This window comes from Selaginella moellendorffii, unplaced genomic scaffold (assembly GCF_000143415.4).
Source record: "Selaginella moellendorffii unplaced genomic scaffold, v1.0 SELMOscaffold_64, whole genome shotgun sequence".
Classification (NCBI taxonomy): Eukaryota; Viridiplantae; Streptophyta; class Lycopodiopsida; order Selaginellales; family Selaginellaceae; genus Selaginella; species Selaginella moellendorffii.
In genome coordinates this window covers 819,505-831,914 of record NW_003314325.1, presented here as the reverse complement: position 1 = coordinate 831,914, position 12,410 = coordinate 819,505, and the positions used below count along the sequence as shown (strand labels likewise).

General features: G+C 49.9%; 7 protein-coding genes across 18 annotated transcripts; 4 read left to right on the top strand and 3 right to left on the bottom strand.

The window, feature by feature from the left end:
- Positions 1-54: 54 nt before the first annotated feature.
- LOC9645161 (uncharacterized protein At2g23090) lies at positions 55-642 on the top strand. The gene is made up of 3 exons (XM_002984877.2): positions 55-192; positions 250-290; positions 363-642. The coding sequence occupies exons 1-3, from the start codon at positions 117-119 to the stop codon at positions 480-482; spliced, it is 237 nt and encodes a 78-aa protein (XP_002984923.1). The 5' UTR covers positions 55-116; the 3' UTR covers positions 483-642.
- LOC9648742 (cytochrome c oxidase assembly protein COX19) lies at positions 557-1,303 on the bottom strand. 2 transcript variants are annotated; one of them, XM_024689978.1, is made up of 4 exons: positions 1,288-1,303; positions 1,102-1,215; positions 943-1,040; positions 557-866 (listed from the first exon to the last, which is right to left on the bottom strand). In XM_024689978.1, exons 2-4 carry the CDS (start codon positions 1,198-1,200, stop codon positions 770-772), a joined length of 294 nt encoding a protein of 97 aa, XP_024545746.1. In that variant the 5' UTR covers positions 1,201-1,215; positions 1,288-1,303; the 3' UTR covers positions 557-769. The 2 variants fall into 2 exon arrangements, with proteins under 2 accessions (XP_024545746.1, XP_002984825.2); XM_002984779.2 differs by lacking the exon at positions 1,288-1,303 and having other exon boundaries at positions 557-885.
- Positions 1,229-2,650, bottom strand: LOC9648741 (5-formyltetrahydrofolate cyclo-ligase, mitochondrial). 2 transcript variants are annotated; one of them, XM_024689963.1, is made up of 8 exons: positions 2,469-2,650; positions 2,247-2,387; positions 2,032-2,184; positions 1,932-1,973; positions 1,804-1,849; positions 1,659-1,729; positions 1,414-1,574; positions 1,229-1,359 (listed from the first exon to the last, which is right to left on the bottom strand). In XM_024689963.1, exons 1-7 carry the CDS (start codon positions 2,611-2,613, stop codon positions 1,423-1,425), a joined length of 750 nt encoding a protein of 249 aa, XP_024545731.1. In that variant the 5' UTR covers positions 2,614-2,650; the 3' UTR covers positions 1,229-1,359; positions 1,414-1,422. The 2 variants fall into 2 exon arrangements, with proteins under 2 accessions (XP_024545731.1, XP_024545730.1); XM_024689962.1 differs by having other exon boundaries at positions 1,244-1,574.
- A 104-nt stretch (positions 2,651-2,754) lies between these two features.
- LOC9648740 (probable sugar phosphate/phosphate translocator At3g14410) lies at positions 2,755-5,888 on the top strand. 8 transcript variants are annotated; one of them, XR_002994213.1, is made up of 13 exons: positions 2,755-2,895; positions 2,990-3,097; positions 3,161-3,195; positions 3,249-3,361; positions 3,416-3,677; positions 3,737-4,005; positions 4,064-4,227; positions 4,327-4,397; positions 4,454-4,530; positions 4,608-4,678; positions 4,750-4,910; positions 5,039-5,235; positions 5,331-5,888. XR_002994213.1 is itself a non-coding variant. In XM_002984876.2 (7 exons), exons 1-7 carry the CDS (start codon positions 2,770-2,772, stop codon positions 4,156-4,158), a joined length of 1,008 nt encoding a protein of 335 aa, XP_002984922.2. In that variant the 5' UTR covers positions 2,755-2,769; the 3' UTR covers positions 4,159-4,289. The 8 variants fall into 8 exon arrangements, 1 of the variants encoding a protein (XP_002984922.2); XR_002994211.1 differs by having other exon boundaries at positions 4,454-4,678; XR_002994209.1 differs by having other exon boundaries at positions 4,327-4,530.
- A 746-nt stretch (positions 5,889-6,634) lies between these two features.
- Positions 6,635-9,642, top strand: LOC9645160 (MADS-box transcription factor 23). Of its 3 annotated transcripts, none has more exons than XM_024689960.1 (10): positions 6,635-7,218; positions 7,880-7,912; positions 8,248-8,326; positions 8,395-8,456; positions 8,522-8,621; positions 8,684-8,725; positions 8,789-8,830; positions 8,908-9,098; positions 9,185-9,296; positions 9,362-9,642. In XM_024689960.1, the coding sequence occupies exons 1-9, from the start codon at positions 7,031-7,033 to the stop codon at positions 9,264-9,266; spliced, it is 819 nt and encodes a 272-aa protein (XP_024545728.1). In that variant the 5' UTR covers positions 6,635-7,030; the 3' UTR covers positions 9,267-9,296; positions 9,362-9,642. The 3 variants fall into 3 exon arrangements, with proteins under 3 accessions (XP_024545728.1, XP_024545727.1, XP_024545729.1); XM_024689959.1 differs by having other exon boundaries at positions 6,641-7,218; positions 9,182-9,296; XM_024689961.1 differs by lacking the exon at positions 7,880-7,912 and having other exon boundaries at positions 6,645-7,218; positions 9,182-9,296.
- A 51-nt stretch (positions 9,643-9,693) lies between these two features.
- Positions 9,694-11,125, top strand: LOC9645159 (F-box/kelch-repeat protein OR23). Its single transcript, XM_002984874.2, has 2 exons — positions 9,694-10,683; positions 10,743-11,125. The coding sequence occupies exons 1-2, from the start codon at positions 9,722-9,724 to the stop codon at positions 11,041-11,043; spliced, it is 1,263 nt and encodes a 420-aa protein (XP_002984920.1). The 5' UTR covers positions 9,694-9,721; the 3' UTR covers positions 11,044-11,125.
- Positions 11,067-12,390, bottom strand: LOC9648739. Its single transcript, XM_002984777.2, has 2 exons — positions 11,528-12,390; positions 11,067-11,459 (listed from the first exon to the last, which is right to left on the bottom strand). Exons 1-2 carry the CDS (start codon positions 11,966-11,968, stop codon positions 11,148-11,150), a joined length of 753 nt encoding a protein of 250 aa, XP_002984823.1. The 5' UTR covers positions 11,969-12,390; the 3' UTR covers positions 11,067-11,147.
- Between the last annotated feature and the right edge of the window lie 20 nt (positions 12,391-12,410).

The following is a 12,410-nucleotide window of genomic DNA, read 5'->3' as shown; positions in this document are numbered from 1 at the left end:
CGGACGGATGCCATGTCCGGGACGTCCAAGGCTCAAATCCTGGCAAGGCGGATGCTCCATGGTTCTAGGGTTTTGATTGGCGGACGGAGCGAGCGGTCGATCGAGCGGCGGCAGCTATGGGCGGAGGCAATGCGCAGAAATCGAAGATGGCCCGCGATCGGAACTTGGAGAAGGCCAAGGCGAGCGGCAAAGGTGGGCAATTTCTTCTCGGAAAAGAATTTTGCTTGATTTCCATCTCGTTTCTGGCAGGTAGCCAACTCGATTCCAATAAGAAAGCTATGAACATCCAGGTATGAGAACTCTTCCTTCTGGATTGCTCGATGCGCTTGATGGATTTTCGTGCCAATCTTTCCTCTTGGCAGTGCAAGATTTGTATGCAAACGTTTATGTGCACGACGAGTGAGGTGAAATGCAAAGAGCACGCCGAAGCGAAGCATCCCAAGGTCGATCTTCACGCTTGTTTTCCACATCTTAAGAGCTAGAAGGGGAGGATCAAGCTGATCATCTCCACCACCATACCGTAAGAAAAAAAAGAGAGAGAAAATCCACAAAAAAAGAAAGAGAAAAGCTTTTGATGATCCACTAAAGACTTAACGCCGACGATGCTGTATAGAGAAAGAAATTCGCTGTGCATTGTCTAGAGTTCCTGGTGTTCTTGCCTCTTTGCTCGACCGAAAGAGCAAAAGATCGAAATAAAAGATCTAGGGGGGATTCTCGCCGCGTTTTCTTCGAATCCCAGCGATGTGGGCTTCTTCTTTTCGTGGCTGATTCATGAAAGCAAATAGCCCACCATCGCCACCGACGGGATCGTCGTCTCGCCTGGCGTAAATCTCATCGTTCTCGCTAAATCCCAGCTCCTTGAGGTCCTGTTTGCACATCAAGTTCCTAGAATTCTTCCTTCTCTCGGCCACCATTCACGACAAAACGAGAGAAATCTCTTACCTCTCCATGCGGCATTCCAGGTATTTCTTCGAAAGATGCTTGCAGCGATCGGCCAGCATTTGGTTGTTTTTCAAGCACTGCATATACTCTTGCATTGCCTGGAAGAGAAGAGAAGAAAGAAAGTTTGCTCGAAATTGGGCATGGTGATCGATCAATTACCGGCTTGCACTCGTGGAAGTGATCCAGTGGAAATACTCCCTTCTCTGGCGGCACGGGCTTCACTCCCCTGCTCCCTCCAAATGCGCCACCAGCAGCCATGGCATTTCCAAAACCCTAAAAAACTCGATAGTAAAATACCATAGGGCAAAACTATTAAACTCATGAAATTTCAAGCAAGCGATCTACCAACAAGATGGTTGATAATCGATGCTTTAAAATCGCGATTCTCTAAAGTTTGCTTTGTCGATTCGAGATTTCCTATGCATTTAAACTCAACAAACAACGAAGAGTTTGCCTCAAAGAAAAACGTACCACCAGAGCCTAAAACTTTGCTTCGTCCGTGAGAATTTGTTGCCGGGCGTATGGCGATATCGCCGTCACGCCAGAGGCTCGTACGAGAGCATCCACGGGAACATCGGTCTCGTCCACGGGTACAGAGCCATCGACGATTTGAGGAGAGTACGCCAGAGCCACTGCGAGGCGCAGAGAAACGAGCAAAAAAGTTTGTGAGATCATTGAAAGAAAAGAAAAGTGTCAATCGTAAGAGGTTTCAGTACCTAGCAACGGACGTTTCCAGCCTTTTGATTCGTTCGACTCGAGTATTTTCGAAAGCAAACAGTCGTAGTACCTGATCACACGATACAGCTCGGTGTTAGCACGGCGTGAGCACGGAGCGAACGATTGATGCATGCACATTCTTACCCTCCACCACGACCAAGACGTCGCCCGGATAAATCGAAAGCCAAGCCTGCAGTGACAGAGAATTCATCACACCGAGGAAAAAGAGAGAATCGAAACAATAAAGAAGTATAGTGATGTTTCAAGCATACCGGGCAAAAGGAGAAGATCTAAAGGCTCATCCGTGTCTAGAACTGCAAACACACAACAAAAGTTTTGATAGAAAGAACAAGAAAAATAAATAGAACTCACCATCTTCTCTTGGGCTTCCAGATTTATCGACTGGCTCCGGCTCGAGGATCGTCATGGAATTCGGTACCAGATCATCGTAGCTCTTCACGTGAAGCATTTGCATATGGCTTTGCTTGTCTTGTACACGGGGGAGATAAAGCTTCTTGGCTTGCCCTGACCACGATGAGAGGACTCAGATCGAAGAGAGAAAACAAAAGAAAAAGAAGAGAGCGTACCTGGATCATCGGGATTAAAAATGTGAGCGACGATTTTTGTGGTGTCCACCTCTCTCAGTGCGGCACAGCTCACATAGGCGCACAGTCTTTTACTGTTCTTAAACCAGGGAGCGTCGAGGACGTGGTGCTGGATAGCCGCATCTGCAAGATCGAGAAGATTTCCAGATTTGTGAGACTAGAGAGCAGGCCTAGCGGGTTTCCCTGTAAAGAAATATTTCTCACCTTCGATCTGCCGCTGCGCTGCCGCGAATTCCCTCAATTTGCGCCGGACAGCGGTACGCATCTGACGCTTCTCCTGGCGGATCGCATGCTCGGGATTGAGGGCTGCGACATCGGCTCCATTGCCGCCAGCTCCCGCCATCGCCATGAAACGCGAAGAATGCCATCTCGCGAGCAAAGCCCTAACCCCATTAGAACCCCGCATTTTCTGTTTAAAAAACAATAAAAAAGATAAAAAAAAGTTGATTAAGGAAACCAACGGCAAAGATCTCGTGGGGAAGAACCCTAATAGTTTTTGTTTGCGATGGAGAAGGATGCTTTGGCGCCTCGCGAGGCGCCGGCGATGCAGCGGAAGAGGATCGCATTCGCGAGCTACATGTACATTCTTCTCTACATTGTGATTTCCAGCGGCCAGATCTTCTTCAACAAGGTTTGATCAGCTTAGAAAATTTCCAATGCAGGGTAGCGCAATTTCCCTTCGATCCGTGACTGGTAATTTTTTTTTCTCCTTCTTCCATTTGCAGTGGCTGCTGTCTTCCAACCATTTCAATTTCCCATTCCCGGTGTCTCTCACGCTCATACACATGGTGTTCTCATCGGTGCTTTGCTTCGTTGTGATCCATGTCTTTAAGGTAAGAGTTTTTTTAAAAAAAAATTGAGTTAGTTCTTCGAATTCTAAGAATGAGAATGCACAGCTAGTGCCCCTGCCTCAAGGAATGACTTTGGAAATGTAAGAAAGTTTTTGGAATTTCAATCTTTGTGTTGTAACTCTCAAAACCGCAGATACGCTACCTCGGTTTTTCCCATCGGAGCAATGTTTGCGATGACTTTGTGGCTCGGGAACTCGGCCTACCTTTATATCTCCGTGGCTTTTGCTCAGATGCTGAAAGCCATAAGTAAGAAGCTTATAGATCTTTTGTAGTCGAAAGGTGCTGATGCTGTATTTGCAGTGCCCGTTTCCGTTTTTCTCCTTGGAGCCGCATTTGGTCTTGAAAGTCTTACTCTTCGCATGATGTTCATCATGTCGGTAATAAGCTTCGGTGTGCTGGTTGCATCTTACGGCGAGATCAACTTCAACTGGATTGGAGTGATTTATCAGCTTGGCGGGGTTGTTGGGGAGTCAATGCGGCTCATACTGATCGAGATCATGCTGAAGAGGAAGGGATTGAAGCTAGATCCTCTGACGATGATGTACTACGTGAGTCCTTGCAGGTAGGCCTGTACTTCCGTTCTACCAAGAATGACCATTCTTGTTTTTGTTCTTGTTTCAGCGCGTTTTGCCTCTTCATACCCTGGTTGTTGCTAGAGAAGCCGAAGATGGACAGCTCAACGCACTGGAACTTTGATGTCGTTGTTGTGTCTCTCAACGCCCTGTGCACCTTTGCGCTCAACATCTCCGTGTTTCTGGTGATATCGTCTACGAGCGCGCTCACTATCCGTGTGGCTGGCGTTGTGAGAGATTGGATAGTTGTGCTGGTCTCTGGACTAGTATTCCTAGACACGACACTTACTCCCATCAACATCATTGGCTATGTTATCGGTAAGGAACCAATCGTTCTTTTCTCATACAACCGTTATGACTTAACTTCCTATGTCAGCTATCTTTGGCGTTGTGATGTACAACAAACACAAACTCAAACCAGTACAGGCAGCCTCGCAAGAGGAATTACTTCCAGTGTTACAAGGAAAGTGAACACGACTATATTCAAGGCAAGGAAAACACAAACAACAACGCAAAAAGAGAGCGAAAGAAGAGTGAGAGGTATCATTTCTAATGTCTGCTCTGCTTTAGGAATGACCTCAATTGCGGCTTTATTTTCTCTTTCTTTTGCTCCCTGTTGTGCACACTCATTTTTTCCAGGCAGTAGGGTGAATGTGTTGCCGTTGTCATGAAGAATCCGATCATCGTTGTCGTCTTTTAGTAACTCGAAGGTACGGTGTCGGTGCTCAACTTGCTCGCGGAAACTACTGAAATTGTGTGCTTGCAGGGACTTGCGCGTTGGTTGTCTTTTAGGAAAGCATTTTTTAGCCGGAACTGCAAGCGATTAAACTAATATCCTGAAGGGTAACGCGGTCGAGTTTAATTTGCGCTTGCAGGTCGCCCGAAAAGCAATCGATAAAGTTATCTGTTTTGTTGTATAGTGCTTGTTTTTCTCTCGGCTTGCCTTTCGAAGGGCCGGACGCTGCAACCAGATCAAATGTGCACTTTGGTGGTCTGTATCTATAAGGAGGTAATCTGTCAGATTTACGATCTCTAACTTTGTTCTGGCGTTGTCATGCACAGGACACAAAGGAAACAACCACAGTCAAGGACAATAGCGGCTCCAAACTCTCAAGAAAGCATTGTACCGAGTGAGCGTGGAGTCCAGCTCTGTGCAAGCCACAACACCAAGATAAGTCGAAAAAGGACGACGGAAGAAGGAATGCTGTTACGATGCTCAAGAGGTATCATGTCCTTGCACATTTTACTCTAGTTTATATGCTCCACCGTAGTTAATGTAGTCACCTCAGCTTCTACTTTCCATTTCCACAATAATTTGTTTCCCGCTATGCTTACAGTAGCCTTTTTCCAGGGGGTGCTCTGCAAGCAAACTTTTGGAGAGATTTCCTTATATTGGGAAGATCCCGCTTGTTGGTCCCTGACACAAGAATGTGGTGGACGGTCAAGCAGGATCTAAGCAGTGATCTTCTCGCATTTTAGAGCGCTGCAGCACGCAGAGATCTCTTATGTGGACGGAGAGAAGCCACGGAGGTATCCGGAGGTACAAAGGTACGTGACACAAGAAAATGCCCAACTTGTCACAGTTGGCCGACGTCATTGAATTGTTTTCTCACTCTTGTTTCCGTGTTTTCCTTCCGCTGCAGTCGAGGCTTTGCTGGAAATGGTCGAAGATACGAAAGAAGTGCGCCAAAAGCCCAGAGTTTTCCGCTACCTCAGGCAAGTAACCGACAGGCAGCCTTTCTCTTTTGACGCTGGCGTCCCTTCCATTTCGCATTAAAGTCTGAGAGATGCTTGTTGGCCGGGGTGATTCCAGGATTTTCTCAGCGCCTTAAGTTACTCCCTGGGGATTGAAATGGATTGAGAGCAACTTGGCGACGAGAAATCAAATCAAACCAGCGACAGGGTCGGCAGGAACGCAGGGATGTCTGATCTGATGGCCCTGGGCTGCTGCTCCAAAGGTACTTGGAGCTCGCTCCTCTCACTTTCACTTTCCCTCTCTCTCTCTTCTACACTGTTTCCCAGCTAGAAAACTCTCTCCTTTTCCGCCTTGCGTGCGTGGAATCAGAGGAGAAAAGAGGAATGGGGGCCCCGAGGAGGGACCGACGAGTCCCCGCCCTCCACAGTGGAAGAAAAAGAAAGGCATTGTTTTTGGTGACAACGACACTAATCACCAAGTACAATAATGAAAGGCAATTCTTCCATCTGGGACGGAAAGAGCTATGGTGGCTCCACACAGCCTTTCCAAAAGAAGTCGTAAGAACCCTAGCTTTTCAAATTCGAATTGGAATCGGTGGCATATTCCTCGTAGGCTAGGCAATGATTCCCGCTAAAAATAACAGGAAATAGCAAAAAAGTGGGGTAAAAGAAAAATCTGGAAAGAAAAAAAATCTGGAGGGGAATCGAACACGCCTCTGGCGTCCGTCCTTTTCCTTCTTTTCCCGTTCCCGCGGCGCCTTCTTACCGCGGCCGTAAAAAACACTCGGGAGTGGGGTGAAAACGCGCCCATTGGCTGGCGCGCCCATCGAAGGTAATGGAAGGTGCCGCGCCAGATGTTACCCGTCCCATTTAGCCAGCATTTACCGCGGCTCGTATAGCCAAATATTAACTTTTTTCACCCCACGCCGCAAGGTTAAGTCCCCCCAATGCGATGCCCAATTCTCCCATTTACCGCGGGCCTGTACGGGCCACATTTGCAATAATTACCTCCTCGCGGACCCGGCGGCGAAGGCTTCCAAAATTGGCAAAGGCCAACGCTAATTATAGAAAGCCCTAAGCTAAACGGGGCATACGAGATACGGTGCACAGCCTCGGAATAGCCACCGTATGCCCGTGACGGGCGCCGACGGGCGTTGACGGGCATAGCGTAGGCCCGAAAAGTAAAAATGCAGTACAGGGGATTAGATTTTACGTGCACGCCCTTCAACGAGCAATGGGGGCAATTTTTCAAATGAGAAGTGGGGATAAAACTCCATAGGAATGACGAAGGAGCTTCTCTTCTTCTTCTTCTTCTTCCTCTAGATCGCGCTCTTGGGCGCGATAATATTTTAGGTTTCTTTGAGGCGAGCGCGCGGCGCTGGGCGGGGCGCGCTGGCTATGGCGGAAGATTTCTTCTTCTCCGCCTTCGTCGTGCTGTGTGTGTGCATGTATAGGGCGGCGGCGCCGGAATAGGAAAGGGGGCTTAAAAGCAGGGGCGGACGAGCTCTAAAAAGCGCTAGAAGCTCGAAGTGGAAGCCGGAAGTGGAAGCCCGGACGTGGGAGCCGCGACGCAGTAAGCATTGCCTCGCCAAGGATCTCCCTCCCTATCTCTCTTTCCCACCCGCGGCGCCGAGATTTCTTCTTTCCAATGGGCCGCGGGAAAATCGAGATCAAGCGGATAGAGAATGCCACGAATCGGCAGGTTACCTTCTCCAAGCGCCGCGGTGGCCTGCTCAAGAAGGCGCACGAGCTGTCGGTGCTGTGCGATGCCCAGATTGCGCTCATCATCTTCTCCAGCACCGGCAAGCTCTTTGAGTACTCCTCCAGCAGCACCAGGTACGTGTTCTCCGCGAGAATCCATCGAGCGGTAGCTGGCTGGTTTGCTTTCTTTTGGAATTTGCGAGCTGGCATTGCCTGGGCTCTCTCGGACGGATCGATTGCATGGTTGTTTGGGCGCCGTATCGTGTTCTTGGCAGTCAGTCCTGGAGAGAAGGAGATAAAAGCCATCGAAAGGAGAGGCAGCATATTGTTTGTTTTGGCTTGTTGGTGTGGTTTCTGCATTACCCTTTTCAGAAAAAAGTTTGCTGATTCGTGCTTCCTCCTGTTTTTTCTTTCCCTCTGTGGCTTCGATTTGCCGGTTTTTGGTTGGCTGCGTTAAACATCGTTTTCTCGTTGTGGTTTCCTGATTGAAAACTGAGTTTGATGGCGTGTTTACGTCTGTTAACTACTTGTGGTACGATATTTTTCTTGCCTTTCTTTTTGCTGGACATCGCGTGAGCAGATTCTGCGAGCCAATCGGTGGCTGTAAATGCGGCTAAACGCAAGTTGCATCTGTCCTGAAATTGATGCTTGCCGTAGAATCTGTGCGATGGTTGGATGGATGGATGGAGTCGCTCTTTCTGCAATTTCTTTTTTGCCTCTCTCTCTCTCTCTCTTCTCAGTCTCGGGTGGTTTGTCTTGTTTGTTTTTGTGAGTTCCTTCTTCTTCTTTCCCAAAGGAATGGTCTTTGCTGCGGGAAAATCTGGATAAGGTACGTGAGGGAGCCAATTGTGGCCGTGGATGGATTCGGGTGGTGTGTGGATCCAATGGCCGGATCTAGTTTGTCTGCATTGGTTTAGTACAGTTTGCCATGGCTTGCTGGGTAATCTGACGCGTCAGATAAAGTGGGGATTGAGACTGCGGGTCGGAAGGGAAGTTAATTCCCAGTTGTTTGTGTTGCATGTCATTTTCGTCGTGTTTATTTGCGTTTTTGTGCGGTTTTGTTTTTTTTTTTTCTCTCCTTGACTTGGTGGTACTTTTTTCTCTCGCCGTAGAGAGCTTGGAAACTCGTTCACTCACCTTTGTTTCTTTTGGTTCCAAATGAAGCATGAAGGAGATACTGGATCGCTATGGGAGGTACCCCGAGGGAAACCATAACACCAGTATCGTCGATCACGATAATGAGGTGAGTTGAGATGAAGTCTCTTTTGTAGTTTCTCTGTACTGAAAGCTTTGGTGTGTCTTTTATTGTAGCGCTGGGGTCGAGAGCTCATTCGTCTCAAGCAACAAATAGAACAGCTGCAGCAGACTCACCGGTATGCTTCTGCTTGCAGCATCAGAAAAGCAAAACTCTCTAAAGTTTGTTTGCGATTGTCTGCAGCCACATGGTTGGCGAGGATCTCATACACTTAGGCATCAAGGATCTACAGCAGCTAGAGCACCGACTGCTGAGTGGACTTGAACGTATCCGCGCTAGAAAGGTGAGTTCAAACAAAAGCTTGTCTGAATCTATCCGTAACCATGGGGTTGTGCGTTTTAACAGGATCAGCTCATTGCCGAACAGCTCGACGAGCTCCGTAGGAAGGTAAATTCTCATTTTCTCTTTTGTCTCGTGTATGCAAGGTGAAACTAACACATTTTCTTACAGGAGCTTCATCTGCAGAGAGAAAATGACCATCTGAGGCGGAAGGTAACGTTTTTTCTTTTCTTTTCGTGTTTTGTTAACAAGTTTCTTCTAAATTTTCTCTTTTTTTTTTCCTCACGCAGCTCAATGGCATCCACAGCGTAATTGATAGTGGTGGAAAGCCGTTGGCTACCCTCAACGTGGTAGCAACTCCACTGGAGACAAGGGAACCTCCGTCTGTAACTTTGCCATTCTCGATTCATGGCCAGTTAGCTCCATTGCCAGCGTTTGTGGAACACCACCCACAGATGCTGCAGACATCACTGCACTTGGGGTAAGCTAGTTTCTCGTTTTCGCCTTCTTTCTTCGTGCGTAGCGAACTGACGAGAGAAATGGTTTTGTGTTTTTCCTTTCTAGTAGGATGTATGAACCGTTCCCACCCACGGCTAGAAGGTCTTCGAACAGCTCAAGCGATGAAGGCCACAGCCATCGCTCGACTTGAACGACTTAGAGATTTTTCGGGCTCGCAGGGGTAATGTCTCGAAGAGCTCTCTCGCTTCTCGATTTGTTCTAATGGATTGCTCTCGTGGTGTGTAGGTGGTGGAATGATCTGGGAATTGGAAAGCCGTGAAATTGATTCGAGAATTGGAGAAGTGACAACTACTTACTTAGCACCGGGGCTCAAAGTTTTTTCGTTCCGGTGATTGTTCTAGAGGCCAGCAACAGTGACCAAGTCGAGATGGAAATTTTCGAGACGACGCTCTCGACTGGAAAAGAGGCTGCCGGTTTGTATTATCTATATATCTACTTTACGTTAATTTAAAAGGCATTATGCCAACGGTTAGGATCGTGCCACTTGTCGCACATCCGACCGGTCACACCTTTTGTTGGGAAATGCCAGATTAGGGTTCTTGGGGCCTGGGGCGGGGTCTTCGCGTCGTCCAGGTAGAGGATTTGATGGTTAGGAGCAGGGGCAGGATCGTCAATGGCGCCAGTGGATCCTCCGCGAGCAGCCTGTGGCTGGAATTCTCGACGCTCGGCATCCGCAATCTCATTCCAGGGCTCCCGAATGATCTGGCTTGCGTGTGCCTGGCGTGCGTGCCGCTTTGGCAGCACGGCCGCTTGAGATCCGTGTGCCGATCCTGGAACGCGGCGCTGTCGGGCGATTTCATCATCCAGCTCCGCCGGAAGCTGGGCAAGGGCGAGGAGTTCCTCTACCTCTTCCGCGACGATCCGTCGCTCTGCCGCGGCGAGGTGTTTGATCCGCGCGCGCAGCTATGGAGCACATTCTCGCCGATGCCGTGCAATCCCTCGCGCTACAGCATGAGCAACTTCGAGTGCGTGGCCGCGGGGCAGCAGCTCTACGTGCTTGGCGGATCGCTCTTCGACGCCAGGAACTTTCCCATGGATCGTCCTGTGGCTTCCTCCTCGGTCTTCAAGTATGATCCGGTGAGATCACAGTGGGAGCAGTGCCAGGACATGAAAACTCCCAGGGGGAGCTTTGCGTGTGGGATCTTCCAGGGGTGCTTGATCGTGGCTGGCGGTGGATCGCGTCACGCCCAGTTTCGAGCTGGCGGTGACAGGATTTGCGAGGCGGAGAAGTACGATCTGGCAAGAGATTCGTGGGAGAGTCTTCCGGGGCTCCACAGCATCCGGGCCGGGTGCTCGGGATTTTTTGTAGGGGACGAGTTTTGGGTGATCGGTGGCTATGGCGAGGCTCGGACCATTTCCGGGGTCCTGCCGGTTGACGAGCACTACAACGATGGAGAGGTTTTCAGCTTTGGTAGTGGGAGCTGGAGGAAGCTCGAGGCGATGTGGGAGGATGGAGAGAGGCTTCGTCTCGGGAGGATTGCCGTGTTGTATGGAGATGTTGACGGTCTTCCCAGCGTTTTCATGCTGGAGAACTCGAAGCTTCTCAGGTATGGTTGAGTGGTTTCTTTGTTTTCTCGCGTAACATCGATTGTTCTTGGCTTTCTAGATATGACTTTGGATCCAACCGGTGGTATCCAGAGTCCGAGCTTCCATCGCCGCTGGCCGCCGAGAGCTCCTGCCGATTGGTAGGACTGGACGGGGAAGTTTACGTGATTCCTGGCGGCGTGAACGAGCAGCGATACGAGAGGAGTCCTCGTTCGTGGTCCCGGAGCACCACGAGAAGGTGTAACATTCTATTCCAGATTTACCATCCGGTGAAGCGGACATGGCGAGCCGTGGTAACCAAGCCTCCGCTGGATCACCAGCACAATCCACCGTGGGGAGCGATGTGCGTGATGAAGCTGTGATCCACAGAGCAACTCTCTCCGGGTTTGTCGATTGAATCTATTTGTGTATATTAACACTTGTGTATAAAGTTATTTTCCAGCTCAAAGCTCGCTAAGTTCTTATATCAGAGATCGCAAGCTCGTCGTCCCCGACACTTGATATCGTGAGTTTGGATCTGCTGCTTGGCCCAATTCACCGTAGCTTTGGCCAGCGAGTTTGCCGGATCGATGCACTGGAGGAGTAAAGGATCATCGGCCCACAGCGCAGCCGTGAGATCGTCCCCGATGACCCGGTTGACGGCATTCACGAGCAGCATATGGATCGCGACGCGAATGAGGCTCCGGTGTCCCTGGAAGTCTCTCCTCTCGAGAGCCGCCATGGCTGGAACGATGAGACGATCCTTGGAGGCCTTGTCTGGCAGCACAACCTCGAATCCCTGTGGGAAAAAGAGAAGGAAGATCCAACTTATGTCATCAGAAGCTGCTAGCTCTTCGAGGACATCACCTCTTGCTCAAGCTTCTCCTGGTAGAACTCGAGGCCCTGGCAAGTGAGGATCCCAATCCTGGGCCTGGCGGCGCCCTGGAGCGGCCGCAGCTCGGCGCGGTGGAGCTCCTCGACGAGGGAATCGACGACGTTGAGCAGCTTGGCGGAGGAGCCCGAGTCGAGGCACGTAAACCAGCGGAGGGACGAGGGGCAGGGCAGCGCAATGCATTTGGCGCCGGCGTCCTCGAGAAACTCTCGCTGCTGGATGAGAGCGCCGAGGTGGTGGGAGGCGTTTGGATCGCCGCAGAGCACGAGGGGGATGCGGAGGAGGTCGCCCTCGGCCGCTGTGGCCTCCCGGAGCCTCTTGAGGAATTGCAGGGTCGGGACGGAGTGGAATCCTCCGCCCAAGACTCCAACGCTGTGGGGGTAGTGGAGCAGCTGACACGAGGCAAGGCTTTGCATGATCTTACTGGCTTGGGGTGTGTGCAGGTGCTGAGTGCGGTGCGGACTGAGTGCAGGTGCTGCAGGTGTTGAGTTCAGGTGCGGAGAGCGGGATCTGCGGAACTTCTTATTTTTCTGCCCCTTCGAAGCTTGTATGAATGCAAGGAAGATGAGAAAATATTCCTGTCAAGGAATATGCAGACTAGCCAAGTGTCGAGGATTCATAAGGGTACGTGGTTGAATTGATGCTTTTTTTATGTATTTTGTTTTTCCTTGCCTCGCAAGCTGGGCATTATCCGCTCAGCATTGAAAACTGAGGGGGAAAAAAACAAGAATTCTAGTCCATAGACGATGGGATGCAAGGAAAACGATACGAATTGCACGCATGACAAAAGGTGGCGGGTACAAGCATGTGGTCAAATACGTGGTCGGATTATATCAAGCATATTCGCGGACGTCAATC

Excerpts from the sequence above, each read along its gene's own strand:
- LOC9645160 (XM_024689959.1), top strand. The coding sequence starts at position 7,031 with ATGGGCCGCGGGAAAATCGAGATCAAGCGGATAGAGAATGCCACGAAT. Across the intron at positions 8,457-8,521 it reads CAGCTGCAGCAGACTCACCG|CCACATGGTTGGCGAGGATC; the intron begins GTATGCTTCTGC and ends GATTGTCTGCAG. Across the intron at positions 8,726-8,788 it reads TCGACGAGCTCCGTAGGAAG|GAGCTTCATCTGCAGAGAGA; the intron begins GTAAATTCTCAT and ends ATTTTCTTACAG.
- LOC9645159 (XM_002984874.2), top strand. The coding sequence starts at position 9,722 with ATGGTTAGGAGCAGGGGCAGGATCGTCAATGGCGCCAGTGGATCCTCC. Across the intron at positions 10,684-10,742 it reads GAGAACTCGAAGCTTCTCAG|ATATGACTTTGGATCCAACC; the intron begins GTATGGTTGAGT and ends TTGGCTTTCTAG.
- LOC9648739 (XM_002984777.2), bottom strand. The coding sequence starts at position 11,968 with ATGCAAAGCCTTGCCTCGTGTCAGCTGCTCCACTACCCCCACAGCGTT. Across the intron at positions 11,460-11,527 it reads AGGAGAAGCTTGAGCAAGAG|GGATTCGAGGTTGTGCTGCC; the intron begins GTGATGTCCTCG and ends TTTTTCCCACAG.
- LOC9648741 (XM_024689963.1), bottom strand. The coding sequence starts at position 2,613 with ATGGCGATGGCGGGAGCTGGCGGCAATGGAGCCGATGTCGCAGCCCTC. Across the intron at positions 2,185-2,246 it reads TTTTAATCCCGATGATCCAG|GGCAAGCCAAGAAGCTTTAT; the intron begins GTACGCTCTCTT and ends CATCGTGGTCAG. Across the intron at positions 1,850-1,931 it reads AGATCTTCTCCTTTTGCCCG|GCTTGGCTTTCGATTTATCC; the intron begins GTATGCTTGAAA and ends CTGTCACTGCAG.
- LOC9648742 (XM_002984779.2), bottom strand. The coding sequence starts at position 1,200 with ATGGCTGCTGGTGGCGCATTTGGAGGGAGCAGGGGAGTGAAGCCCGTG. Across the intron at positions 1,041-1,101 it reads ACTTCCACGAGTGCAAGCCG|GCAATGCAAGAGTATATGCA; the intron begins GTAATTGATCGA and ends CTTCTCTTCCAG. Across the intron at positions 886-942 it reads CTGGAATGCCGCATGGAGAG|GAACTTGATGTGCAAACAGG; the intron begins GTAAGAGATTTC and ends GAAGAATTCTAG.
- LOC9648740 (XM_002984876.2), top strand. The coding sequence starts at position 2,770 with ATGGAGAAGGATGCTTTGGCGCCTCGCGAGGCGCCGGCGATGCAGCGG. Across the intron at positions 3,098-3,160 it reads TTGTGATCCATGTCTTTAAG|CTAGTGCCCCTGCCTCAAGG; the intron begins GTAAGAGTTTTT and ends GAGAATGCACAG. Across the intron at positions 4,006-4,063 it reads CATCATTGGCTATGTTATCG|CTATCTTTGGCGTTGTGATG; the intron begins GTAAGGAACCAA and ends TTCCTATGTCAG.
- LOC9645161 (XM_002984877.2), top strand. The coding sequence starts at position 117 with ATGGGCGGAGGCAATGCGCAGAAATCGAAGATGGCCCGCGATCGGAAC. Across the intron at positions 193-249 it reads GGCCAAGGCGAGCGGCAAAG|GTAGCCAACTCGATTCCAAT; the intron begins GTGGGCAATTTC and ends CGTTTCTGGCAG. Across the intron at positions 291-362 it reads AGAAAGCTATGAACATCCAG|TGCAAGATTTGTATGCAAAC; the intron begins GTATGAGAACTC and ends TCCTCTTGGCAG.